The 27,045-nt window shown below is 55.7% G+C and overlaps 1 protein-coding gene across 3 annotated transcripts; it reads left to right on the forward strand.

The window, feature by feature from the left end:
• The first annotated feature begins 1,068 nt into the window (after positions 1-1,068).
• LRRC15 (leucine rich repeat containing 15) lies at positions 1,069-26,120 on the forward strand. Of its 3 annotated transcripts, none has more exons than XM_038415628.2 (2): positions 1,069-1,196; positions 23,112-26,120. In XM_038415628.2, the coding sequence occupies exons 1-2, from the start codon at positions 1,148-1,150 to the stop codon at positions 24,899-24,901; spliced, it is 1,839 nt and encodes a 612-aa protein (XP_038271556.1). In that variant the 5' UTR covers positions 1,069-1,147; the 3' UTR covers positions 24,902-26,120. The 3 variants fall into 3 exon arrangements, with proteins under 3 accessions (XP_038271556.1, XP_038271558.1, XP_038271555.1); XM_038415630.2 differs by lacking the exon at positions 1,069-1,196 and adding an exon at positions 18,209-18,646; XM_038415627.2 differs by lacking the exon at positions 1,069-1,196 and adding an exon at positions 20,822-21,170.
• The last annotated feature ends 925 nt before the right edge of the window (positions 26,121-27,045 follow it).

Here is a 27,045-nt window from a genome sequence, read left to right on the forward strand (position 1 = left end):
CCTGGGTGCTGTAGGAGAGACCCAGGGTGACAAGGGGGCAGAGCAGCTAGGTTTCCCTCATGCGCCACTGTGACTTCTCCGCATGGAGTGGCGTGTGCATGAGGGTGCAGAGACCACCGCTGGGGCTGGATCTTTGCACTCTCGCAATCACGCAGGAGCCAGCCACAGTCTAGGCCTGAACAGACGTCAAGAAGGCCTGGCATGGGGGGAGCAGGAGGCTGATGTCTGGGGACCAGGGACCCAGAGTGCCTGGTCTAGGTGAGGGGGACAGTGCCTGGGTGGAGGGGGAGTTTTCTATTTATCAGAGGTATAAATGGCCCCTTTTCGTCAGAGTCGCCCTGTTTACTGCAGCTCCCTGGGAGGCAGGGCAGGGCTGTCAGCCCTGGGGGATGGAGGGAAATTGAGGCACATGCACCTGGTCACGGTTGCACAGGAAAACTGTAAGGGATCAGTGAGCCAGTGCTCCTGGGTCCCAGCCCAACCACTGCGCCATCCTTCTCTTTTCCGCAGAGGTGTGAATGGCAGCTGTTGACCTGGTGCCCTGGGAATGGCAGGTCTTCCAGGCACCGGTGGCAGCATGGCCTGGGCGGGAGAAGGAAGCGGAAAGAGTTTGAGGAAGATGTCGCTGGCAGAGCGGAGATGGTGAAGGGGGTAGATTGAAGGACATGAAATCACTTGGCAGGAATCTCGGCATGTGCAATATTGGGGGAAGCCATGGGGTGTTGGTTCCTGGAGAGAGACCCCCTGAGATGGCGGGTGAGAGTGAGGTCAGCTCGCGGTGCTCTTGGGGGCAGACGGTTTCCTCTGTGTACGTGTGTTTCCCTCGTGCACTCCTGGAAAGCGATTCCAGGTCAGGTCTGATCACAAGACCCGCTGCTTTGAGACAGGCTTTGCCCAGCAACTGGGGTGCCCGGGGGAGCCGGGCTGGGAGCAGAGGACAGTGAGGCAAGACTGGAGAGTGGTGGCACTTGGAGCACGCTCGGTGCTCTCCCCAGCTAGCGAGTGTCATGCTTCAATCCCATGGGGAGCAGTGGCCTGTGCTAGCGAGGTTTGTTCTGCTCTCAACAGGTTCTTATCCCGCCTCATCCCTGGGATCCGAGTCGCCGCTCAGACAAGCCTTACGCGCCACGGCTGACGTCTGTCCCATATGGTTCAGCTGCCCATCCTGTGCAGGAGAGAAGGGGGTGTGCGGAAGGGTGAGCGCCTTGGAGATCAGCACCGAGCCCCTGAGCTTGAGTCACTGCTCTGTGGGGAGCCGGCGGGGGGAGCAACTGGGTCTGATGCCTTGGCGGGGGAGGGAGGGGAGCGGGCTCCATGCCGGCTGGAGTTTCCTCAGACCTGGGCCATCCCCTCCCATGGCACAGGACACGGCGCCATTTCTCGACACGCAAAGGACCAGCTAGGTCCAGGCTTATTAATCCAGCCTCAGAGGCTGATGTCATCTCTCGCCGTTGGACGGGGAGGGAGGGAAGCTGGCTCCCAGGCTGCTCCCAGGCTGGCTGGGTTCCCAGCAGACGCTGCTGTCTCACTGCCTGGCTGCGGGTGAGCATTGCCGGCTGCTTGGCAGCTGTGTGAGAAACTGGGGCCAAGGCCAAGCCCACGGAGCTGCTAATTTTAGCTGTGACTCTGATTTTCCAACCAGACAATCTCTGAACAGTGCCCCGGGCCCCGGCCGGAGCCCTGCCACCCCCCAGACCTGCACTGACCAAGGGATCTGGGTGTGCAGCTCTGGGGGCAGCTCTGCTACCCGAGTGCAGGGCGAGAACTGGCCTGTCCAAGGGGGAGCTGGGACTTGCCCCGCGCTTCCCCCTGCACCCGGACGTGGACAAGTCTCTTGAGTGCGGGGCCTGCACAGGGTTCCCTGAGCAATGGCTGGGCTGGTCCCAGGGCTAATGGCGCCATCAGAGGCCGGGAGCTGTTTAGATAGGAAATCCGAGACGACCCTGCCCCGATGACACACGCAACCAGCAGGTCCCAAGCATCGGCGTGAGGTGGTGATCCTGAGTGTGTGGGGGTGGCAAACGGGATAGGGGTGGGGGAGCATCCCCTGTGACTGGCACACGGGAACGCCCAGGCTACGGGCACTGTCATGTGGCATTACCTTTATTCCTTGTTAATGCTTGGAGGCATGTCCTGGGATGGTGGGGGAGTGGGGATGAGGAGGGCCTGTGGGGCCATGGACATAGGGATGGGGCTGCTGGGAGAGGTGAGCATTTGTGGGGGGGATTGGAGGGTGCCAGTGGGGAGGGGCTGCTCTGCTAAAGAAGAGTCTTGTGATGGGGAGGGAGGGACGTGTGTCAGGGGAGGTGGGGGCGGGTTTGAGGCCACTTTAGGCACAGGCAGCGGGTGTGAGGAAGTGGCAGGACATCGGGGGGTGGATGCAGGGCAGCCACACCCCGGCGACTGTTGTGGAACAGCTGCAGTCTGGGCACGGTTATTTCCCTCCCCAGAGCACCTGGCTCACTCCCGGGGCGGACGTGTCTGCTGCAAGGCTCCCCAGGCACCTTGCCCCACTTCCTGTTCCCTCAGCCGCCTCCGCCCATGTGACTGTGGCGTGGAGCCATTCTCCTGCTTAGCTTCCAGGGGCCTGGAGATGCAGCACCAGTGAAATACTGCGGCAAGGCCTGCTGTCTTCCCCCGCAGAGCAGCCCATGAACCCTCCACCCCAAGCCTCGCTACGTCCCCTTTCCCACAGCAATCCCACCCCTCCCTCTGTCGTGGCGTGTCTCGTTCGGATTCGGGGCAGAGAGCACGTTCTCGCTGCAGCGTGTACTGGACAGCCAGAGCACCGCACCCCTCTTGCGGGCTCGGGCAGCAGCCAGCCCCACACAGGTCCATCAAGGGCTATTAGCCAGGATGGTCAGGGACGCAACCCCATGCTCTGGGTGTCCCCAGCCTCTCACTGGGACTGGACGACAGGATGGATGACTTGATGATTCCCTGTTCTGTTCATTCCCCCTGACGCACCTGGCACTGACCTCTGTCGGCAGACAGGACACTGGGCTGGATGGACCTTTGTTCTGACCCAGCCTGGCCGTTCTGTTCTTACACTCACTTTGGGTAAAGATGCTGCTCCGGGAAATGGCAGAGGTGTGTTGGGGGCTGCTGGGAAGGTGCCGCCTGTCTGAGCCCCAGTACCGGTGGGTGCCATAGGTTAGCAACGTGCCTGTGATCTGCTCGCGCTATCTCAGGCCTAGAGCAGAAAACCATCACAAACATGCAGTGAATCCATCCTCAGCGAGGGACGCTCGGAGTCTGGGGCTGGCCCCTGCTTTTGAGGAGCAGTGTCTGGTGGTCGTTGGCACTCGCTGCATCTGAAGAGTGAAAGCAGCAGCGAGGAGAACCTGCTTGAGCCCTCGCGGCGACACTCGGGGCTGGGTTCTGACTGGCTGGAACATTGTTTCTGGAAGGGCGGTGACGGTTTCCTTGTGAGAGGAACCCCCCCCAGCCAGACAGCAGAGAGCTCTCTGCCCTTTGTAGCCTGGCGAATCTCCTGGGACAGCCTCCAGCTCTTAATGCACTGCCGTTTCCTGGCTTAGTTGTTCAGCAGTGTCCTGGCTTGTCCGGAGAGGAGATCGTTCCCTACACGCTGTATTCCTTGCTCAGCGCACAGCCTGCTTTTCAGCAAGAACACAAACTCGTTCTCCGTTGTGTTACCTGAGCCACACCTAGGGCTTGCAGGCGATAGGCCTACACCATGTTGGCCAGACCTCAGACCAGATCCCACTGACCGCAATGCGAATTCTGCATGAGTGGAAGACTAAGAAAAACTGAGTAAGGGCCTCAGGATTTGACCCTATTTCAATAATTTCAACTGGATGAGGGAAAAATCCATAGTCAGTGGTTATTTTTAAAGGCTAGTGAGTTGTTTTAGGCATTCTTAGTCTTGTCCTATGTCAAACAACAGGCTCAGAGCATTACACAAAACAAGTTTACTTTGAAAAATGTTTATCTCATCCTAAATTATGTTCGTATGCTGCTGTTCTGTATGTTCGTTCTTGGCACTGCTTTTGCTTTCCAGCTATGCTGAGCACATCCCACATCAGTCTCTGCTAATATCCCAGAGGGCTGTGCAGTGAGCTCAGGCCTGGGGGCTGGTGTCCCCCGAATTCTATTGCTGACTCTGCTTTGCCTTTGGGGTGTGTGGCCGAGGGCAAATCACTTACCTTCTCGCTGCATTTCCCCACCTAGAAAATGGGTTTAACAGTATTTATGTACCCACCTCAAGGGCTGCTGTGGTGAAACGAAATCAGCTGCAGTTTGCCAAGTGCTTTGAAGGTACAAGATGCTTATTACTGACACAAAGCGATGCCAGCCCATGCACAAGGGGCAGTGCTGTGGGATCTGTGCAGAGGGTAGAGGACAGGTTATTGTTTTGGCTGAGTGATCATTCTCTGCAACCACGCGCTAATGCTACAGCGCCCCAGATGGAGCGCTCCGGACTCGGGCGCAGTGTCTTTGGGTGTTCATTGTGGCTTCTCCATCAATCCCTGATTAAAGATGGTGCCTGGTCAGGGCCAAATTAACCTTTGGTGGGCCTGGCACCAAACATATTTGTGGGCCGCTCATGGGGCAGTGGAGCCTGGCGCAGGAGGGTCAGTCCCCAGAGCAAGGGGCCAATCAGCGGCAATATGGCATGGCAGGGGCAGCCTTGCTCCGCTCAGCATGAGGGCACTATTTACAAACCAGCAGTTGCCAGATGCACGATGGCCCACCCAGCCCTGTGCTGCCAGCGTGCCCCTACCCCTCGGAGGTGGGCCCATGCTGCGCCACACAGCCCCCCTGCCAAACACCAGAACACCTCCCCCAATTCCCTATGACCAAAGCCCCACCGTACCTGCTATGCCCAGCATCCCCCCAGACCCTGCCACAAATGTACAGCGCCCAGCACCCCACACAGGACCCCCACTCCCTAGTGCCCCACCACACACACATCTTCCCCACCCACTCACAACCCATCAACCCCCAGCCCTCTAGAGACGCACTCCCCCATGCCCTGGCTCCCGGCCACTCACCAGCCTGCTGGGAGGCGACTGTGTCTGCCAGGTTGAACTGCCAGCGCAGCCAGAGCTGGTCCCGGGGCGGGGAATCGCTCCGGCCCCTCGGAAGCAGCACGATCAGCCAGGCCAGGACCTGCCCCTGCTGGGCTCCTACAGGACCCACTTGCCTGGAGGAACCCAGACAAGCCCCCCCATCCCAAGTGGCCGAGACTGGCCAGGCTTCTGCATCAGTCCCTGGCAGCTCGGCTCTGGGGAGACGGGTGGGGCCCCCTTTTTTTAAAGGGTTTGGGCGGCAGAACAGACGCAGACGCCCGGTGAAGAGGGTAAAGGCTGCTCAGTTTCAGCCCCACATAAGCAGTTTGGGAGTCTCAGCCTGGAAAGTATAATTAAGCATAACTCATCCAAACGGCTGGTGAGTTCTGCCTGAGCAAAGCCCCAGAAATGGACCCGCGTGCAGGCTTTGAACAAGAGTCTTTGTTTCAGTTGGTGTCATCCCAGAATCACCCAGCTCCCATGGCACGGTTCTCAGGGTGAGCAATCGCTGGGCGTGTTGCATGGCACAGCTTCAGGGCTGGGCCCTAAGTGGGTGCCTGGGGCCGGAGGTGCACTGGGGTCCGGCCAGGGGGCAGGGAGAAGCTGGCAGTTGGGGCCACGGGGTAGAGAGGAGCCCTTGGCCGGCAGGCGGGCAGGCCAAGAGGAGCGCAAGTGGTGGGCGGGGGTGGGGAGCCAGCAGGCTGGCAGGGTCTTGGGGTGCAGGGCAAACGGAGCAGGCCGGGGCCCCTTCTGAGCATGGGCCCGGCTCCATGGAGCCACTGGCGCCATTGTAAACCCAGCACTGGCCTGGTGCACAGATCCCGAAGGGGAACGGACCTGACTATGAAAGCGGAATGGTTTCCCTGCTGCAGAAGAGTCCCAGTGTCATCAGCCTTGTCTGTGCTGGTTTGGTATAACCCTAAAATCCCTACCACCAAGGCCACGGATTCACTGGCGGGAGCCACAGCGCAAGCTCTAATGCAGCCAAAGTGCTTGTGGCCGCTGGGGTTTTATCCGCTGTTCGCTAGGCTGCCAGTGAACAGAGGCAGGCAGAATGGTGGTCAAACTGCCAGCGGCTGCAGGAGTCCTGCGTACACTAGTGCTCAGGCCGTTACTCGTCAGCTCTCATGACGGTGGGGAAGAGCTTAGGGTAGACACAGCTTTAGCCGTTGATATGCTCTCCGCACCTGTACCTGCTTGCTGCGCTACAAATGTTCAAAACAAGGGGTGACCTCTTCTCTGAGCCCCGGTCTACACTAGGCGTTGAGGTCAAATTTAGCAGCGTTAAATCGATGTAACCCTGCACCCATCCACATAACGAAGCCCTTTTTTTCGACTTAAAGGGCTCTTAAAATCGATTTCCTTACTCCACCCCCGACAAGGGGATTAGCACTGAAATCAGTTTTGCTGGGTCGAATTTGGGGTACTGTGGATGCAATTAGATGGCATTGGCCTCCGGGAGCTATTCCAGAGTGCTCCATTGTGACCGCTCTGGACAGCGCTCTCAACTCAGATGCACTGACCAGGTAGACAGGAAAAGGCCCGCAAACTATTGAATTTCAATTTCCTGTTTGGTCAGCGTGGCAAGCTGCAGGTGACCATGCAGAGCTCATCAGCAGAGGTGACCATGATGGAGTCCCAGAATCACAAAAGAGCTCCAGCATGGACCGAACTGGAGGTATGGGATCTGATCGCTGTATGGGGAGAGGAATCCGTGCTATCAAAACTACATTCCAGTTTTCGAAATGCCAAAACATTGGAGAAAATCTCCCAGGGCATGAAGGACAGAGGCCATAACAAGGACCCGAAGCAGTGCCGCATGAAACTTAAGGAGCTGAGGCAAGCCTACCAGAAAACCAGAGAGGTGAACGGCTGCTCCGGGTCAGAGCCCCAAACATGCCGCTTCTTTGATGAGCTGCATGCCATTTTAGGGGGTTCAGCCACCACTACCCTAGCTGTGTTGTTTAACTCCTTCAATGGAGATGGAGGCAACATGGAAGCAGCTTTTGGGGATGAGGAAGATGATGAGGAGGAGGCTGTAGATAGCTCACAGCAAACAAGCGGAGAAACTGGTTTTCCCGACAGCCAGGAACTGTTTCTCATCCTGGACCTGGAGCCAGTACCCCCCGAACCCACCCAAGGCTGCCTCCCGGACCCACCAGGCGGAGAAGGGACCTCTGGTGAGTGTACCTTTTAAAATACTATAAAAGGTTTAAAAGCCAGCATGTTTAATGATTAATTTGCCCTGGCATTTGTGGCTCTCTTGGATATACTCCCAAAGCCTTTGCAAAAGGTTTCTGGGGAGGGCAGCCTTATTCCATCCACCATGGTAGGACACTTTACCACTCCAGGCCAGTAGCACATACTCGGGAATCATTGTAGAACAAAGCATTGCAGTGTATGTTTGCTGGCGTTCAAACAACATCCGTTCTTTATCTCTCTGTGTTATCCTCAGGAGAGTGATATCATTCATGGTCACCTGGTTGAAATAGGGTGCTTTTCTTAAGGGGACATTCAGAGGTGCCCGTTCCTGCTGGGCTGTTTGCCTATGGCTGAACAGAAATGTTCCCCGCTGTTAGTCACGCGGGGGGGGGAGGCAAAATGCGATCTTGTAACGAAAGCACATGTGCTATGTATGTACTGTTAACAGCAAGGTTTACCGTGAAAGAGGGTGTACCCATTGTTCTATAAAAATGTGTCTTTTCAAATACCACTGTCCCTTTTTTTTTCTCCACCAGCTGCATGTGTTTCAAGGATCACAGGATCCTCTCCTTCCCAGAGGCTAGCGAAGATTAGAAGGCGAAAAAAACGCACTCGCGATGAAATGTTCTCTGAGCTCATGCTGTCCTCCCACACTGACAGAGCACAGACGAATGCCTGGAGGCAGACAATGTCAGATGCAGGAAAGCACAAATGACTGTGAGGAGAGGTGATGGGCTGAAGAGAGTAAGTGGCAAGCTGAAGAGAGGGCTGAAGCTGAAAGGTGGTGGCAGCGTGATGAGAGGAGGCAGGATGCAATGCTGAGGCTGCTGGAGGATCAAACTAATATGCTCCAGCGTATGGTTGAGCTGCAGAAAAGACAGCAGGAGCACAGACCGCCGCTACAGCCCCTGTGTAACCAACCGCCCTCCTCCCCAAGTTCCATAGCCTGTGTATCCAGATGCCCAAGAATGTGGTGGCGGGGCCTCCGGCCACCCAGCGCTCCACCCCAGAGGATTGCCCAAGTAACAGAAGGCTGGCATTCAATAAGTTTTAAACTTTTAAAGTGCTGTGTGGCCTTGTCCTTCCCTCCTCCACCACCCCTCCGGGGCTACCTTGGTAATTATCCCCCTATTTGTGTGATGAATTAATAAAGAATGCAATGAATGTGAAGCAACAATGACTTTATTGCCTCTGCAAGCGGTGATCGAAGGGAGGTGGGGAGGGTGGTTAGCTTACAGGGAAGTAGAGTGAACCAAGGGGCGGGGGATTTCATCAAGGAGAAACAAACAGAACTTTCACACTATAGCCTGGCCAGTCATGAAACTAGTTTTCAAAGCTTCTCTGATGCTCACTGCACCCTCCTGTGCTCTTCTAACTGCCCTGGTGTCTGGCTCTGCGTAATCAGCAGCCAGGCAATTTGCCTCAACCTCCCACCCCACCATAAATGTCTCCCCCTTATTCTCACAGATATTGTGGAGTGCACAGCAAGCAGTAATAATAGTGGGAATATTGGTTTGGCTGAGATCTAACCGAGTCAGTAAACTGCACCAGCGCGCTTTTAATTGTCCAAATGCACATTCTACCACCATTCTGCATTTGCTCAGCCTGTAGTTGAAAAGCTCCTGACTACTGTCCAGGCTGCCTATGTATGGCTTCATGAGCCATGGCATTAAGGGGTAAGCTGGGTCCCCAAGGATAATTATTGGCATTTCAACATCCCCAACGGTTATTTTCTGGTCTGGGAATAAAGTCCCTTCCTGCAGCTTTTGAAACAGACCAGAGTTCCTGAAGATGCGAGCGTCATGTACCTTTCCCGGCCATTCCACGTTGGTGTTGGTGAAACGTCCTTTGTGATCCACCAGTGCTTGCAGCACTATTGAAAAGTACCCCTTGCGGTTTATGTACTCGCTGGCTTGGTGCTCTGGTGCCAAGATAGGGATATGGGTTCCGTCTATGGCCCCACCACAGTTAGGGAATCCCATTGCAGCAAAGCCATCCACTATGACCTGCACATTTCCCAGGGTCACTACCCTTGATATCAGCAGATCTTTGATTGCGTTAGTTACTTGCATCACAGCAGCCCCCACAGTAGATTTGCCCACTCCAAACTGATTCCTGACTGACCAGTAGCTGTCTGGCGTTGCAAGCTTCTACAGGGCTATTGCCACTCCCTTCTCAACTGTGAGGGCTGCTCTCATCTTGGTATTCTTGCGCCTCAGGGCAGGGGAAAGCAAGTCACAAAGTTCCATGAAAGTGCCCTTACGCATGCGAAAGTTTCACAGCCACTGGGAATCATCCCAGACCTGCAGCACTATGCAGTCCCACCAGTCTGTGCTTGTTTCTCGAGCCCAGAATCGGCATTCCACCGCATGAACCTGCCCCATTAGCACCATGATGCCCACATTGGCAGGGCCCATGCTTTCAGAGAAGTCTGTGTCCATGTACTCATCACTCTCGTCACCGCGCTGATGTCGCCTACTCGCCCGGTTTCGCTTTGCCAGGTTCTGGTGCTGCATATACTGCTGGATAATGCGTGTGGTGTTTAATGTGCTTCTAATTGCAAAAGTGATCTGAGTGGGCTCCAGCTTGCCGTGGTATGGCGTCTGCACAGAAAAAAGGCGCGGAACGATTGTCTGCTGTTGCCCTGATGGAGGGAGGGGCAACTGACAACATGGCTTACAGGGTTGGCTTACAGGGAATTAAAATCAACAAAGGGGGCGGCTTTGCGAGAAACTGAATGGCCGCCTCAAGGTTAGAACTCAAAACCTCAAGGATAGAACTCAAAACTGGGTTTAGCAGGCTGTCGATTTCACAGAGGGAGGGAGGAGAAAATGAATACAAAACAAATCTGGTCTATTTCTTGTTTTGAGCCACTTCATCTATCCTTATAAATCATGCTGGCAGCAGACTGTGCAGTACGACCGCTAGCCATCGTCATCTCCTGGGTGCTCGGCAGAAGACGGTGCAGTATGACTGCTGGCCATCGTCTTCTGCTGGCTGCAAATTAAAAGACAGTGCACTGCTGGTAGGATTCAATCGCCATGAGACGAAACAAGGGAAATGACCTGGCTGAGTCACTCCCATGTTTGCCCAGGCGCCCGGTTAAAAGAGCACCCAGGACTACGTCAACGACGGCTACCAGTCATACTGCACTGTCTGCTGCCAAAAGGCAATAAACTGCTGCTGTGTAGCAATGCAGTGCCATGTCCGCCAGCATCCAGGAGACATACGGTGACGGTTAGCCGAGCGGGCTCCATGCTTGCCATGGTATGGCGTCTGCACAGGTAACTCAAGAAAAAAGGTGCAAAACGATTGTCTGCCCTTGCTTTTACGGAGGGAGGGAGGGAGGGAACGGGGGCCTGACAATATGTACCCAGAACCACCGCGACAATGTTTTAGCCCCATCAGGCACTGGGATTTCTACCTAGAATTCAAATGGGCGGTGGAGACTGTGGGAACTGTGGGATAGCTACCCACAGTGCAAAGCTCTGGAAGTCGACTGTTGCCTCGGTACTGTGGACACAGTCCGCTGACTACATGCACTTAGAGCATTTGTGTGGGGATACACACACACTTGACTGTATAAAAACGCTTTCTACAAAACCGACTTCTATAAATTTGACCTCATTTCGTAGTGTAGACATACCCTGAGATCCATTCCGTCAGGAGCAGTTCAGGTGGGAGGTCTGGAACGCTGGCCCTTCCCTTCTCCACGACCCCATCCGCTGTCAGGTTTGTAGTCAGAGCCAGAGCCATACTGCCTTCAGAGAGTCGTACGTTCTGTGACCAGAAGAGACCATTGGATCATCTAGTCTGAAGTCCTGCGTAAAAGACCAAACGCACCTTCTGTGCTTAGGAAACTCCAGCTGGTACCGAATGCTGCCGTTCGGCTTCTCAGCAATGCTGGCTACTGCCAGCACATCGAAACATAGAACTGGAAGGGACCTCGAGAGGTCTCTAGTCCAGTCCCCTGCACTCATGGCAGGACTAAGTATTATCTACCATCCCTGACAAGTGTTTGTCCAGCCTGCTCTTAAAAATCCTCAGTGATGGAGATTCCACAACCTCCCTAGGCAATTTATTCCAATGCTTAACCACCCTGACAGTTAAGAAGTTTTTCCTAATGTCCAACCTAAACAGCTCTGGCTGCAATTTAAGCCCATTGCTTCTTGTCCTATCCTCAGAGGTTAAAGAGAAAAATTTATCACCCTCTTTTATATCACAAACTTGTACCTATCCAAAGACTGTTATCCTGTCCCCTCTTGGTCTTCTCTTCTCCAGACTAAACAAACCCAATTTTTTTCAATCTTCCCTCATAAGTCATGTTTTCTAGACCTTTAATCATTTTTGTTGCTCTTTTGACTTTTCTCCTATTTGTCCACATCTTTCCCAAAGTGTGGTGCCTATTTCTCCAGTTGAGGCCTTATCAATGCTGAGTAGAGCGGAAGAATTACTTCTCGTGTCTTGCTTACAACACTCCTGCTAATACATCCCAGAATGATGTTCGCTATTTTGCAGTAGTATTACAGTGTTGACTCTCATTCCGTTTGTGATCCACTATAACCCCCAGATCCCTTTCCACAGCACTCCTTCCTAGGCAGTCATTTCCCTTTTTGTATGTGTGCAACTGACTGTTTGTTCCTAAGTGGAGTACTTTGCACTTTTCCTTATGGAATTTCATCCTATTTACTTCAGACCATTTCTCCAGTTTGTCCAGATCAATTTGAATTTTATTCCTATTCTCCAAAGCTCTTGCAACCCCTCCCACCTTGGTAACATCCGCAAACTTTATAAGCGTACTCTCTATGCCATTATCTAAATCATTGATGAAGATTTTGAATAGAATTGTATCCAGGATAGCTCCTCGCAGGACCACACTTGATATGCCCTTCCTTCTTGAGTGTGACCCACTTATAACTACTCTCTGACTATGGTTTTCCCATCAGGTGTGCATCTATCTTCTAGAAGGTTCATCTAGGCTGTATTTCCCTAGTTTGTTTATGAGAAGGCCATGTGAGACACTACCAAAAGCCTTATTAAAGTCAAGATATACCACATCTCTGCTTCCTCCCTATCCACAAGGCTTGTTACCCTGTCAAAGAAGGATATTAGGTTCATTTGACATGATTTGTTCTGGACAAATCTATGTTCATTGTTACTTATCACCTTATTATCTTCTAGGTGCTTACAAATTGATTGATTATTTGCTCATTATCTTTCCAGGTAGCAAAGTGAAGCTGACTGGTCTATAATTCCCTGGGTTGTCCTTATTCCCTTTTTATAGATAGATACTATATTTGCCCTTTTCCAGTCCTCTGGGATCTCTCCTGTCCTCCACAAATTCTCAGACATAATCGCTAATGGCTCCAAGATGTCTTTAGCCAGTTCCTTAAGTATTGTAGGATGTATTTTGTCAGACCCTGAAAACTTCAAGACATCCAACCTAAGTAATTCTTAACTTGTTCTTTCCCTATTTTAGCTTCAGACCCCACCCTGTTTCCACTGATGTCCACTAGTTAGTCATCCAGTCTCTGCTAACCTTTCTGGTGAAAACTGAAACAAAAAAGGCATGTAACACTTTGCACATTGCTGTGTTTTCTGTTGTTGTCTTTCCCCCCTCATTGAGTAGCCTTTCCTTGGTGGTCGTCTTGCTTCTCATGGATTTGTAAAATATTTTCCTTTTACCCTTTATGTCCCTAACTAGTTTAATCTCATTTTATGCCTTGGCATTTCTTATTTTGTCCCCACATACTTGTGTTGTTTTTGTATATTCATCCTTTGTAATTTGACATCACACCTGTCCTCGGCTCGCTCCTCCAGCTTCACACAGAAGAGTGAATCAAGTTCATGATCTCAGCCCTCATCTTCGAGGGGCCAATGTCCTAGGCCCTTGGTACCTAAAAGATCGACTAAAGCTCTGGGATGGAGACTGGTAGGCAGCTCAGCTCTTTTGGCCCAGTGGGGCTTTATACAGCATGTGTAAAATGTGTCTGTGTGCAGGAGAGAGAGCTACCTCGGGGCTGGTCCCAGGCTGTGGAAGGAACACCCCCAGGAACCAAGGACCACCCCAAGCTCTCCACCTTCCTTCTAAGGGCTCCCCTGCTGCACACACTTCTGCCCGAGGGAACAACATGTCAGTGATTAGCTGCATTGATTAATGCATGACTGAAAGGCGTCCAGATACTGCAGTAATACGTGTGGTGTAAAAAGCGGCACAGAACAGATGAGAGAACCTCAGCCAAGGATTCCTGCCTCCAGCTCGTAACTTCCGGTTGAGCCAGAGCAGACCTTTTAGAAACTGACATCCAACCTCGATTTAAAGATAAGGCTTCAAGTGCTGAAGAACCCAGGTCCCAGGTAAATTGTCGCATTTCAGGACTCGCCTCCTCCTGCAGGCGCTTGTCAAAAGCAGCAGATCTCAGCTGGTGGGGCAAGAACCAAAATTGCGTCACAAGGGAGTACCCAGCAGGTCATGGACCAGCAAAGGATGAGTGTTACTGTGTTAAAGGGCGGGTGGGTGGCTGGGCCCTGTGATTTTGCATCAGTTGGTCTGACCCCTTCCTTCTGTTCAAGGGGTCTGAGGGAGGTCACTAAGCTCCTACTGCAGCAAACCCTCGTGCGCGTAAAGAGCCCCGAATCCAGTGGTGGGGGATGGGGGAAGGGGCTTTAGATGTACATGGGATAATAGAGAAGGGAATAGCCGATGAAAGGAAGCATTTTCCTCTCTGTGGTGTGTGTGTGTTTGTTTGCATGTGTGCACTGATACAAACATCTTTCTGTACATCATTCACTGGTGGATGGCATTGGAAACTCAGACATGTTCGTTCATGTGGCAATGAGCTAAAGCTCTTGAATTCCATTCAGGGGCCAGGTATGCACAGAATCAGCCCAGGCCTTAATTAAGAGGAAACTCATTTTTTTAAGGGATTGGGCGGCAGAACAGACGCAGACACCCGGTAAAGAGGGTAAAGGCTGCTCAGTTTCAGCCCCATGTAAGCAGTTTGGGAGTCTCAGCCTGGAAAGTATAACTAAGCATAACTCATACAAATGGCTGGCGAGTTCTGCCTGAGCAAAGCCCAAGGAATGGACCTGCGTGCAGGCTTTGAACAAGAGTTTCAGTTGGTGTCATCCCAGAATCACCCAGCTCCCATTGCACAGTTCTCAGGGTGAGCAATCACTGGATGTGCTGCATGGCACAGCTTCACGGCTGGGTCCTAAGTGGGTGTTGTCTCCTCTCCAAAGGCTGATGCTCTCTGAACTGGGGTTTGGCCTAACACGGAGGCTGGAGCGCTGGCCGTGAGCCTGCTGTTGTGGGCTGGCTTTAGTTGTCTTTGAACTGAGGTTGGGGGCACCCCCAGGTCAGACTGGACAGGCAGAGTGGTCCTCTCCCCGACGTCATGCAGACATGACATCAGGAGAAGATGCCATGGACAGTCTGTAGCCTGCATGTGTTTGCAATTCCCCTGTCTGACAGGGCCAGGGACCCAGCTGCTCCCCCTCAGGGGGTGATGGGACCAGTGACCCCAAGATTCCAGGCAGTCTTGAGGGGAAATGTTGCTCCCCAATAGATCTCTGCCAAGCCAGCTGCAGAGAGCTCTCCTCCATCCTCCAGTACTAGCTCAGTGACATCCGTGGCACCGGTGCTGGGTGAATCCTTGGCTGTACAGAGGTGCTGCATTTGCGTTTGGCTCCAGGAATTGCACTCTGGGAAAGCAGCTGCCTCTCTGATGTGGCTCTTCCTCTGCAGCATATGGCTTACAAACACTGTACTTGTGCTCTTTGACTCATTCCCTTTACAGAGTGTCATCAGCCCTGGGTGAGGGGAAAAACAGTCTGGTCACTTCACCTGAATGGGGGAGCCCTCGTGGTGTGGAGGGGAAGCTAATGGCTCACCCCGCCTAGCGAAGCCTGTTTGTTGTTCCAAGGTGTTTCCTGTGTCAGCAGGGAGGGAGTGTGAGGCTCAGATAATTGCAAGAGTCCACCTTGCCTGCCGAGGAAAACAGGAAGAAGCCTGTAAAAACTAAACCCTCGGAAATGCCTTTGCCAAAGAACCGACATTGGAGCCTCTCCTCCTCCAGACATTGAGTGTTTGTATCAGCCCTTGACACACAGAAAGGGATGGGGACTCGCCCTTGGTCACAGATGGAGCCTATGCCCCAGTCCTGTGCTCAGGACACTAGCCCACGCAATTCTGTCCATTCGATGGGGGCAGGGACGAAGGCGCCTGGTTTATCCCAGGATGGCAGAAGTGCAATCCTTTATTGCATGGCTGTCATGAGCACGTGTGTGCGCGCCGTGCCCTTGTGTGTGTGTCTGTGTCCCACTGTCTTGCTCTGCACCAAGACCAGGTGTTGCCTATGAATGAAAAGCTCAGGACATTGTGCAGTGACTGCGTGTGCCACGTCTCCTGCCATGAGTCTGGTACTGCTGTTCTCCCGCGCTCAATCTTCCAGCCCCCGCTACAAACTCTCTGGTCTCTCTTGTACTTTTCAGTTTCTTCGGAGTTTGACTAGTTCGACTAGTTCTTTCCCCTCATTCTGTTTTTCTGTCCTTGGTCCCATTTCTCTTCAGGTGACTCCCCCCCGCAACCCCCCCCTTCCTTCCCCTCCTGCCCCTGTTTATCTTGCAGCATCTACTTGTCTATCTACAGCGCACACGTGCTACATGCGGACAATGCAGCTAGCTGTCCACGTGCAGCATCAGGATTAGCAGCTGTAGCCACCCCATGTCGAGGAAAAGAAGCGAGTCCCCTCATGCAGCCAGAAGAAGGGGCTAGGAGGGCGTGAGCAAGGGCCATCATTGCTGAAGAGCAAACTCAGGTCTGTCTTGGTGGCGAATTCCCATATCACAGTGCGATGTCATGGCATTGTGGTGTTGGTCTGACTGCCAGGCCATGGCCTAGGGTTGCCAACTTTCCAATTGCACAAAACCTGCCCTGCCCCTTCTCTGAGGCTCTGCCCCCACTCACACCAGCCCCCCTCCCTTCATCACTCGCAGCAGCAGGTTGGGATGCGAGAGAGGGTGAAGGCTCTGGCTGGGGGTGCGGGTTCTAGGGTGGGGCTGGGGATGAGGGTTTTGGAGTGAGGGAGGGAGCTTAGGCCTGGGGCAGGTGGTTGGGGTCGGGGGGGTGCGGGCTTTTGGAGGGAGTTAAGGTGTGGGAGGGGATTCCGACCTGGGGTAGGGGGTATGGGTGCGGGCTTCAGGAGGGGGTTTTGACCTGGGGCAGGGGGTTCAGGGTGTGGGCTCCCGCTGGGCAGTGCTTACCTCAGGTGGCTCCTGGTCGGTGGTGCAGCAGGGCTAAGGCAGGCTCCCTGCCTGCCCTGCTCCGCACTGCTCCAGGAAGCAGCCAGCAGGTCTGGTACCTAGGCGGACACTCTGTGCAGTGTCTGCGCCCGCAAGCACCGCCCCGTAGCTCCCGTTGGCCGTAGTTCCTGGCCAATGGGAGCTGCAGAGCCGGCACTGGGGGCAGCATGTGGCGCTTCCCTGATCACCCCTGTGCCTAGGGGCCAGACATGCCAACTGCTTCCAGGTTGCTGCGCAGAGCCAGGGCAGGCGAGGAGCCTGCCTTAGCCGCACTGCACTGTCGATCGGACTTTTAACGGCCCAGTCAATGGCGCTGATCGCAGCTGCCAGGGTCCCTTTTCGAGAGAGCATTTCAGTTGAAAACCGGATGCCTGGCAACCCTCAGAGGCGCAGCCATAGTATACGCTCGTGGATGGCAATGCAGCGCTGAGCCGGGCGAACCACAAGCTTTACAGCTGCCTCTGTGTCCCAGTTGGAAGTGCCTCGTCCTTCTGACCCATGGCTCGTGTGCCCTGTACGGAGCCCGGCTGGTTGTTCTCAGGGGCCTGGGTGGGCTCACGGGGAGAGCCTGTGGGATCCGGCCCCGGAGCTCACCCCAGGCTGCTTGTTCCATCACGACGAGAAGCGGCACAGTTGGGCTCGAGGGCCCAGGTCCCCTTCGCCTCGGCAGGGCCGTTGTGCAGGAGTGGCACAGTGTGAGCTGGACTGACCCAGTGCGCTGGCCTGGAGCTTTGCCCCGACCGGGACTCTGGCTGCAGCCTGCACTTTGTGGTTAGCTCCAAATCTGCCACTTAGCCAGCGCCTCGCAAGCCAAGAGTGGCCTGAGGCCCGGGCCACGTACTGCATAGAGCCCCAAATCGCCCTGCTCTTCCAGACCCCCCACACACACCAGCCAGAGCTCTGTCCCTCACTCCCCGCCCAGCCAGGCAGAGGGTCCGCCATGGCATTGCCTAATAGCTTGCTGGTACAGGGGGCTGGGGGCAGTCACCAGAGGCCATGGGGCCAGGTGTGTGCTGGGGACTCACCCCGGCTGCTGGGGCCAGAGGTGGAGCTGAGCAGGTGTGTGTTGGGGGTTGTTCTAGGCCCATGGAGCTGTGGGGAGAGTGTGATGAAGCCAGGCATGTGGCTGTCCCGTGAAGCCCCAGCCCTGCCCCCTGGTCCCCGTGGGGTGAGCTGGACCAGGGCTCACATGGAAGTCGCACGAGGCTGCCTGGCTTTGGCGGGTCCGAGTGGGTCGCTCCCAAAGGGCTTGGCTCGTGGCCCAGTGCCCAGGAGCCACCTGAGGGGCCCTGCTGCAGGCGGCTGGCCTGGACAAGCAGCGCACCCTCGACTCTGTGCCGCTGCTGATGCTCGGTAAGTAACCAACTGTTTCTCCTCCCGCTGTCATGGGGGGGATGGAGCTGTCCCCAGTGGGGCACATGCTGGTCAAAGCCACCGGTGGGGAGGGGCAGTGCTGACGGGGGGTTGCAGCTGGGAGGCAGCAGCCCTGGGCTCTGTTCCCTGCTGTATCCCTGTGTGACCTTGGGCAAGACACTTAATTTCCACGTGCCTCAGTGTCCCCATCTGAGAATTGCAGCCCCCTCCCTCTGTACAGCATGCTGAGGTCAGCGGGGAAAGGCGCTGTCTGAGCAGCTTGAGACTCTGGTAATCATCAGCCTAGCTCCCCCTCTTCCCAGGTCTGTAGGCTGGTCCCATGTATCACTGGAGGGTTGTCTGTGATCCGTTGGGTGGGGGGAGCTCTCTCCCTAAGACCTGGACCTGTGATCTAGGCGACATCTCTGCTGTTGTAACATCCAGTTCTCGGGGCTTGCTGCTTCCCTCCAAACAAAAGCATCAGGACTCTCAAGGATTAAAAGAAAGGGTTACATGACAGCTCTTGAGACAAATGTTCCGCTCGTTTTGAGAACATCAGGAGGGAAATAGTCCCAAGGTTTTTCTATTCCAATGATTTCTCTAGCCTCTGACACTGCCCCGTTGCTGATTCATTGATTTGGACAGTTTAAATACTGGGAGGGGACACGGCACTCTGCTCACACAGAAGCACTGGGCTTTCTGCTGCTCAACATCTCCCTGGCTCTGCGAGGTCTGAGCAGCAAGACACAGGGCTGGTAAGTTTTTTTAATTTATTTTGTTGAGAGCTCTCATTCGAGGCTCAGTGTGGCTCTTCAGGGTCAGGGCTGAGGGACATTAGTGTGTTCATCCAACCTTCCAGTTCTTTTAGCAGCTCTGAGGGTTTGCTGGGTAAGGGTTTGTTCTTACCCAGCAAACCAGTTGTAGAGAATTATTGTGAGATCAGAAATATTTAGATAAGAGGAGTAAAAATCAAAGCATCATAAATAATAATCCGTAAAAAATGGGTGAAAAGAAAAAGTCAAGTAAAAGTTTCAGATGGGTTGATTGTTAAAGGGAAACAGTGTGTGTGTGTGTGTGTGTGCGTGTGTGCAATATTCAGGCACTTCATTTGTACAGTGGTAAGTTCTTGTCCTGACCAAGACAAAGGAATATAATAGTTTTCAGCTGGTTTTAATTAACTGGTGCTTGAATCTTTCAAGTTCACTTTAAAGGGTGTAACATGAAGAGACCGTTTGATGTGCAGAGTGCTCGGTTAAGTTTATAAGCTGCTTGAGGTAAACAAAATTGTTCTCAGCTGCAAACTGTTTCCATCTGTAAACCAAAAAAATGTGATGGCTTTTTAGGGATTTTTTCCCTCTTGCAAGCAAATATTTTCCCTGGCAGCGACACAGAGAGTCCAGTTAGCGAGTCCTCCCCGCTCCACGTTGGGACACTCACCCAGCACTTAGGCAGGTAAAGGGGGTGCCAGTTTGAGTTACTGGAGTCAGGCGTCAGAGCTCCTGGGAAGCTGCCAAGGGCTGGCGATTGAGTCCTGGGGAGCAAACAGCGAGTTTCCATTTCTACCCTGTGCGGACCAGCGCCACTAAGTCGAGTTCTGAACTGATGGGAGTTGGCTGGAGCTGTGATAGCGTTGGAGCCGTGGCTCTGTTCCAGCGACGGGTGGGGCCAGTGGAGGTGAAGGTCACGAGCCCAGTGTGGGAGGCTAGGGGCTTGGGACGGATGCTGGGGCTCTGCAGTGCCCCCCATGGCTGAGAACGGTTGGGCTCTAAAGGGCGTCTGTCTCCCCCCCCCCGCAAGGTGTGGTGGGCCGGGCTGCTGCGAGCCTTACGCAGACACCTCCTGACCCAGGGCAGGGTTTGCCAAGGGGCTCTGGACCCACGTAAAGAGCCAGGAGTCCGGGCGTGCGAGAGAAGTGCAAAGCAACACCATTATTACCCCAGTGCTCACACCCGTGCGCCATCCCGAGGCAGCCCATACATTGGCACCATGCCATCGTGCCAGGTCTTCGAGAAACAGTCTCCCCTGGGCTGCCTGTGCCCCATGTGCCCCCCCCAGGAGCAGGGGCTGAGCGTAGGCTCCGTCTCTGCCTGGCCGCACAGCTGCCTGCCGCGCTTGCTGGGAGGGGGCTGCCTTTGATCACTTGACTCTCTCTCCAGTGGTTTCGGAGAGGCCGGCCAGCCTCTGCTGTCCAGCTGCAGGCTCCTCAGCGCACCACAGGCCTGGGGGAGCTGCTGTCCCCTGGGGAGCCACGGCCGGCCCGCCCCGCTCCAGAACGCCAGCTTTCGGCCTGTCTCACGGGAATGGGCTCCAGGGCCACAACCCGCCGCATCTGATCCGCGCTCCGGGGCTGGCCGCTAGATCTAGAACAGACAGAACCGAAATGGCAGCTCTGGACGGCCTTTCTGGAGCCAATGAGCCAGTGTTGGGGCCTGTGTGCTGGGACCCCGTGTGTGTGTATGGGGTGGGGGGTTGTGCCCTCCTGCTCAAGGCATGCGTCTGCCAGTTTGGGCTCACTGCTCAGCCCCTCTGCGGGGCGCGCGGTATGGTGCGGGAAGGGGCATGTCCTGCTCCTTGTGGGCTCAGAAGCCAGGTGCCCCCATTGTGGGTTTCATCCCCACCCGCCCTGCAAAGGCAGGATGGCGCCACAGCCCCATCTCCGCACTCCTCCCCAGGAAGGAGCCAGGCTGTCCCCCAATACCAGGGTCCAGCCAGCACCAAGGCTTCCCCTCCAGCAAGGCCCGTGATGGCCTTCCCGGTGAACTCCCTCTGGCAGCCCTCAGTGCTGCTGCTGGGTCAGTCAGGTTTGGGGGCTCTGCAGACGGGGCAGGCATGTCCCCTGGGAATGGCCAAGCTCCTGTGTATGTTTCCTGAGTAGTTGGCCTGCGAGCCAGACCCAGGTCCTATTCTGAGAATGGCTCTAGGACCCCTGTGCTCCCGGCCCCAATGGGCAGTCCCAGAGCTGCCCTGCCTTTCGCTGGCCTGAACGAGCCCAGGGAGATACAAAAGGGGGCTGGCCTGGAGAGCATCCTGGCAATCCGTCAGCAGGCTCCCTCCCACAACACAGGGACACCATCCACCTGGCCCACAGGACAAGCCAAAGAACTTGCACCCAAGGCATTTCCTTTGTCTCCCCAAAGGGCTAACGCTGAACAAAGAGATGCTTTCTGGGAACATTAGCAACGGTTCCAAAGAGCCTGGCACTTAACATGAGTCGCAACTCGCCCTGCCAGGAGTGCACAGCGCCTGGAGGTTCCTGTCCCGGCAGGCAGCAGAGCTGCAGTGAGTCTGTGAAAGCATCCCCTGGGCTCTGTGCACCCGGCACAGGGAGCAAGTGGGGCTGACTGGCTAGCAGTGAATGTGCAGTGGCTGGAGTCATTGCAGTTACCGGGGCTTGTAAACCGGTCCAAAGCACAGCCCAGCGTGTAACTATGCCCATTCAGCAGCCCTGCAAACACCAGGGCTCAGAGTTTCCTCTCATCAGTCTAGCCACCTCCGTTTATTGCCATCAAGCTCGCAGGCCTGGGTGTCTGTGCTCAGCACTGCTTCTCCCCAGTGGCAAGTGCCACAGAGATGCTGCTGTGGCAGAGGAAGCCATAGGCTCATTCCAGTGGGGAACCTGCTGGACAATGCAATTAATGCCTATTATTATTGCACATGCAGTGGATATAATTAGTTCAGCTCCACTAACAGTTTGAAGATGGAGGGTGCTACCTAATTGCCCAGTATTATCGTTAGCAGCTTTGCTCACCTAATTGTCCTAGGGTTTGGCTGAATTTCTAAACCCTGAATGGATGCCAGGAACTGCTGGTTTGAGTTTTCCACTGGGTTCTGCTCTGGAGACTTTCCAAAGCTGGTTCCAGCTGGAACAGCTCACGAATGCTGCTCTGCTGGAGGACAGGAAACAACGCTTGCAGCCCTTGGGAGCAACGGAGGAGCAAAGCAATTTTCAGTTTTGTTGCAAAAAGTCTGTGAATGCTTCTAATAGCTGTGGTGGGATGCAGGGGCTGCCGGGCTGCATGTGAGACACTGGTTGGCTTTGCTCCCAGTTTGTTCCAGCCCGTCCTTTGTTTATCCAGGCTGACACTCAGAGATCCCGTTCCCATCCCTCGGTTGGGTGGGAGGTCTGTGCATCCTCAATGGGGTGGTCGAGCCCTCCAGCCTGAATCTTCTCCAGGGAAAGGGGCTGGCTCAGGGAAGGAACTGTAACTGGTTTTAGTAACGTGTACAAAATCTGTACCACAGAGCCAAGCTAGGATCTTCCGGCCCCGTTCCCAGCCAGCTAGGCCCCTGGGCGCTACATTTCTGACAGTACAATTCACACAGAGCAGCACTGATCGGTCCAGGTGCATCATGTGGATTTTATACTTCCTGTGGACACATCCATCATTGGCCACTACCAGCAGCCCCAGGGATAGATGGGCTATCGATCTGTGCCCATGTGCCAGCTGCCATGTGTCTATTAGCATCTTCCCATTGAACCCAGGGTGTGAATGTGTGTGCCCTGGTCCTTGCTGTGGGCGAGGGACTCCTGGTGCGTTGCCACCCTGGGAATGGGGAAACTGGCGCATCCTCGCCCCAAAGGCCCTGTTCCAGCTGGAGTGGTAGTGGGAGAACTCCCTGTCGCAATGTTGTCTGCCTCGGCGTCCCTGCGCACACGGGAAGGCGGGGGCAGGTCACGGGCGGGGCAGCTGGAGCCCAAAGATGTTAATAAGGGAAGTAGCATGTTCTAATGATTAGAGCCAGGATTGGGGACATGGGCTTTAACCCCAGCGCTCCCACAGACCTGCTGGGCCCTTGTGCCAGTCACCTCCCCTCTTCACCCCTCAGGCCCCCCCCGTGAAGTGGGAGTAACAAGGCCCACATCTGTAGAGCCTGCAGACCCTGCGGTCATGTGCTCTATAGCCGCTAAGGGCTTATCACCCTTTGCTCGTATAAATGTGTCTCGGGGGGCTCTGTGTGTTTCACCCAGATGCCGGTTGCATCTAATCTCACCCAGCCAGTGCAGGGCATCTCTGCTTGAATGCTAGTTTCCCAGCTGGTCACAGGTTTCCTTGGCCCGTTCTGTGTATTGTATGGTATGAAGCTGCTGCATCCCTTGTGCAGTAAGGCCACTCTCTGGTGTGGGGATTGATGGCACTAGGGACCTCCAGCCCGCCTGACATTCTTGCAGCTGATGGGAAAGCATGGCAGTTGAATGCTCTTTGTTTGTTTTGCTTCCAGGCCCCATGGAGCTGACAGGCTGGGTCCCGCTGCTCGTGGGGATTCAAATCCTTCGCTTGGCGCTTGGTCAGTGTCCTGAAGAATGTCAGTGCTCCAAATCCGCCCAAGTGGAGTGCTCAGGACCAGGGATCATGCAACTTCCCAGCCCCATCCCTGCGAATGCCATGAGCCTGCAGATAATCAACACCCGCATCGCTGAGCTGGGTGACGCTCCCTTTGGCAACGTCTCCATGCTGATTGCGCTGAGAATTGAGAAGAACAACCTGTCTCAGATCAGCCCCAGAGCCTTTCAGGGCCTGGCTGCCCTGCGCTACCTCAGCCTGTCCAGCAATAAGCTGCAAGAGCTGCCCGTGGAGCTCTTCCAAACCTTGGGGAAACTAGAATCGCTGCTGCTGTCGGGCAACCAGATCCTGCACATTCACCCCTCCCACTTTGCCCAGCTCAGCAACCTCAAAGAGCTGCAGCTGCATGGAAACAACCTGCATTCCCTCCCGGAGGGGGTGTTCGACCGGCTGCCCAGCCTGACCAAGCTCAACCTGGCCAAGAACAGCATCACTGCCCTTCCGGCCAAGGCCTTGTGGAGGCTGATGAGGCTGCAGGTGCTCAGGCTATATGAGAACCAGCTCCGTGAGATCCCTGTGGGCGCCTTCGACAGGCTCCGGGAGCTGCAGGAGTTGGGGCTGCACCAGAACCAGATCAGGCGCCTCTCGGCCGGGCTCTTCACACACAACGGCCAGTTGCAGAAGCTCTTCCTGTCCAACAACGTCATAGCAGCTCTGCCCCAGGGGGTCTTCCTGCATCTGCCCGAGCTCTCCAAGCTGACGCTCCATGGGAACGCGGTGCGAGACATCGCCCCTGGGGCGTTTGGGCCCATGCCCAAGCTGAGGGAGCTGTGGCTCTACGATAACCAGCTCACCACCCTGCCAGACTTTGTCTTCAGCAACCTCACCCAACTGCAGCTGCTGATTCTGAGCAGGAACCAGATCCACACCATCTCCACCTTCGCCTTCCAGGGCCTGAGCGAGCTCCTGGAGCTGTCCCTGCACACCAATGCTCTGCGCACCGTGGACGGAGCGCTCTTGCAGGGCCTGCCCAAGCTGCAAAACATCTCCCTGCAGAACAACAGGCTGTGCATCCTACCGGGGGACCTGTTCCAGAACACCACTGGGCTGCTGAGCCTCCAGCTGCAGAACAACTCCCTGGAGAACCTCCCCGCCGGCCTCCTGGATCCTCTGGCCCAGCTGCACCACGTGAAGCTGCACGACAACCCCTGGCGTTGTGACGCCAGCATCCTGGCGCTGAAGAACTGGCTCCGAGTCAATCAATTAAAGATGGGGGACAGCCTGCCCGTGTGTGCCCTGCCGCTCCTCGTTAGGGGTGCCCCAGTCGTATCGTTTGATGAGGGGCACTCCTCCCCAGTGATTCCTTCTGGGGCCCCGACATACAGGCCAAACCCCACCTCCTTCGGTCACCCAGAAACATCACCCTATGCCCATCCGTCCAACCAGGCTCCAGAGAAAGTGCCACTAACTCCCTTCAGCCCCTCGCTGGCCAACCAGCCAGACGCAGGGACGGAGAGTGGGTCCCTAACCAGGCCATCAGCTATCCCTGGCGTTGCCCAGGAGAAGGGGCTGTGGGGCCTGACTCGCACTCAGAGCGGGGTGGTGGTGGCTGTCATCACGCTGGGCTGCCTGGCGGTGCTCTGCACGCTGGTGGGGCTGGTAGCGTACAGCTGCAGGAAGAGGAGCCAAGTGGTCCTGATGCGGAGGAAGGGGCAGAACAAAGCGTAGGCTGGGTACCGTGAAGCTCTCTGCGGATTGTGTTGGCTCTGCAGAGCCCCCCGTGCCCCGCCCGCTCAGGACACGGCAAGCGGGTCTGGGGCTGGGAGTGGGGGAGGATTTCAGTCCACACGCTACCGGCAGGCCTTGCATCGAATATAGAGACTGAGGCTAAATCGCCTTCCTCACAAATTGACCCAAACCTCCTCACCCCGCCCTGTAGGCAGAGCCTGAGGCCTGTTGCCCCCACCGCCCTTGTGGGGCGGTGTCCCTTGTTGTCCCTTGCCCTTGTGGGTGCCCCCATGGGCCCAGCCTAGGCACACAGGAAGTAGCCCCCCCCACGGGCTCTCCATGGCCTGCTGCCCCATGAGTGGCACAGCTCCCCCATGCGCTGTGTGGTGGGGTCAGCCTGGGGCCTTGGATGTAGGCGAGAGGCACCAAACGCTGGCTTCCTCCCGCAGCTCTGAGGGAGAGCCATGGGCATGCGAAGAGTTTGCTCAGTCAGTCCCTGGCCCTTCGTCCCTCTCACTGTCCCAGCTCCGTTGCCTGCGAGGGTCCGGGGGTCCGCTGGGGAAGGGCCGGGGGCCTGACGCTCGGCCGGGCCTCTGAGCTGCCCCCACCCCAGTGCCATGTGTGCAGGGATCTGCTGGCCACGGCCCTGCTGTTGGGACAGGTGGGCACGGGGGGCCCAGAGCTTTGCGGAGCGGGTGCGCGCGCGAGCTGGGCCCTGGCAGGTAGCGGGGTGCTCAGTCACGGCAGAAGGGGGAGTGCTGAGTGGGTGGCCCCGGAAGGCAGGAGGAGAAGCCCATCTGGCACTGCCCTTCGGGGCCCAGCTCTGTGCCACACCCGGGGCCAGGGCTGCTCCTGGTGAGGCCTGTCCCTAGGGCAAAGCAGGTCTGAGCGGCGTGAAGCCCTGAGCTGTGTGGGACTCCCCGGGTTCTGGACCTGGTTCCCCAACCCAGGCTGGGGGTGGTGGCTGAGGGGCATGGACCCTCCAGCAGAACCACTTTCCCTTTAAAATTTGCTAAGTTGAAATGGCCGCACCCTACCTCTGCTGGGGCTCGTGCCCAGCCATGACACAGGTGTGTCGTGGCAGTGTGTGTCTGTGGGGGTGCCCCGTCCCCCCAAGCTCCTGCTCCTGCTCTCGTCAGCCCTGGGGCAGAGCTGGCCATAGAATCTGGCTCCATACCCATGAGCAGCTCGCAGAACCAATCAGCCCAATTCAGGCAAATAATTGTACTGCATGGAAACTCAGGAAAAACCGGACCAAGTCCGAACACCTGGTGCCCTAGAAATGGTGCGGCCCGAGGTCTGGGCTGGATCGGAGTGTGTCTGCCACGCAATCAGCGGGGGGGGGGGAAGCGGGTCCCCGTGCTCCCACACTGCATGCTGTTCATTATGGTGCGTGGACCTTCCTGTTTTTTCACCTCTCACCACCCATAACTCTGACCCCCACAGTAGTGCCCGGTGTCTGCCTCTTCCCTGATCACTATAGCATGACACCCTCCCCGCTGCCATCCCCCCATTTCCAGTATGGGCTGGAATCCCTCACCTATCACGGCTCGAGCCATCTCCCCACTCCGGAGCCGACCCCACCGCTCATCGTGCTGACCAGTATGGTCTTGTCGTTTCCTTGTGCTTCTTCATTGACCTGTCTGTACTCACCTGTTGTCTCTTGGCCAATACTTAGAGTGTGAGCCCTGTGGGCCAGGGACCCTCTGTTTGCTCTGCATTTGTACAGCGCCTTGCACAATGGGTCCTGGCCCAGGGCTGGGGTTCCTAGGTGCTACAGCAATATGAAGAATAAGTGACAATAAATATCACTGACCCAACCAAACTCTCCTCTGTCTGCTCACTAACATCTTCTCCCACCCTCCAGACACCAACTCCGAGAGCCGCCTGCCGTGAGGCCCCCTGGCAGCACCATCTACCCCACCCTCCGAAGCACACGGTGACTGACCTGGCCAAATAGCTCCCTTGTTCTCTTGGTCAGAGACTCCTCTGATGCACTCGGGAGAGTTGGTGGCGGGGGTGGCGGGGGGGGGGGGGGGTTGGTGTAAACCGGTAAAACAAAACCTCCAGGCCCCAGTATTTAGAAAGCAAGGGCCAGAGTGTGACCCTGGCGATGCTGGCTGTAAATCCAGGGTAACCCCGCA

The sequence above is a fragment of the Dermochelys coriacea genome, chromosome 9 (assembly GCF_009764565.3).
Source record: "Dermochelys coriacea isolate rDerCor1 chromosome 9, rDerCor1.pri.v4, whole genome shotgun sequence".
NCBI lineage: Eukaryota > Metazoa > Chordata > Testudines > Dermochelyidae > Dermochelys > Dermochelys coriacea.

Coding starts and splice junctions, on each gene's coding strand:
- LRRC15 (XM_038415627.2), top strand. CDS start 21,098: ATGAGTCGCAACTCGCCCTGCCAGGAGTGCACAGCGCCTGGAGGTTCC. Junction 21,171..23,111: donor CGGCAGGCAGCAGAGCTGCA/GTGAGTCTGTGA, acceptor TTTTGCTTCCAG/GCCCCATGGAGCTGACAGGC.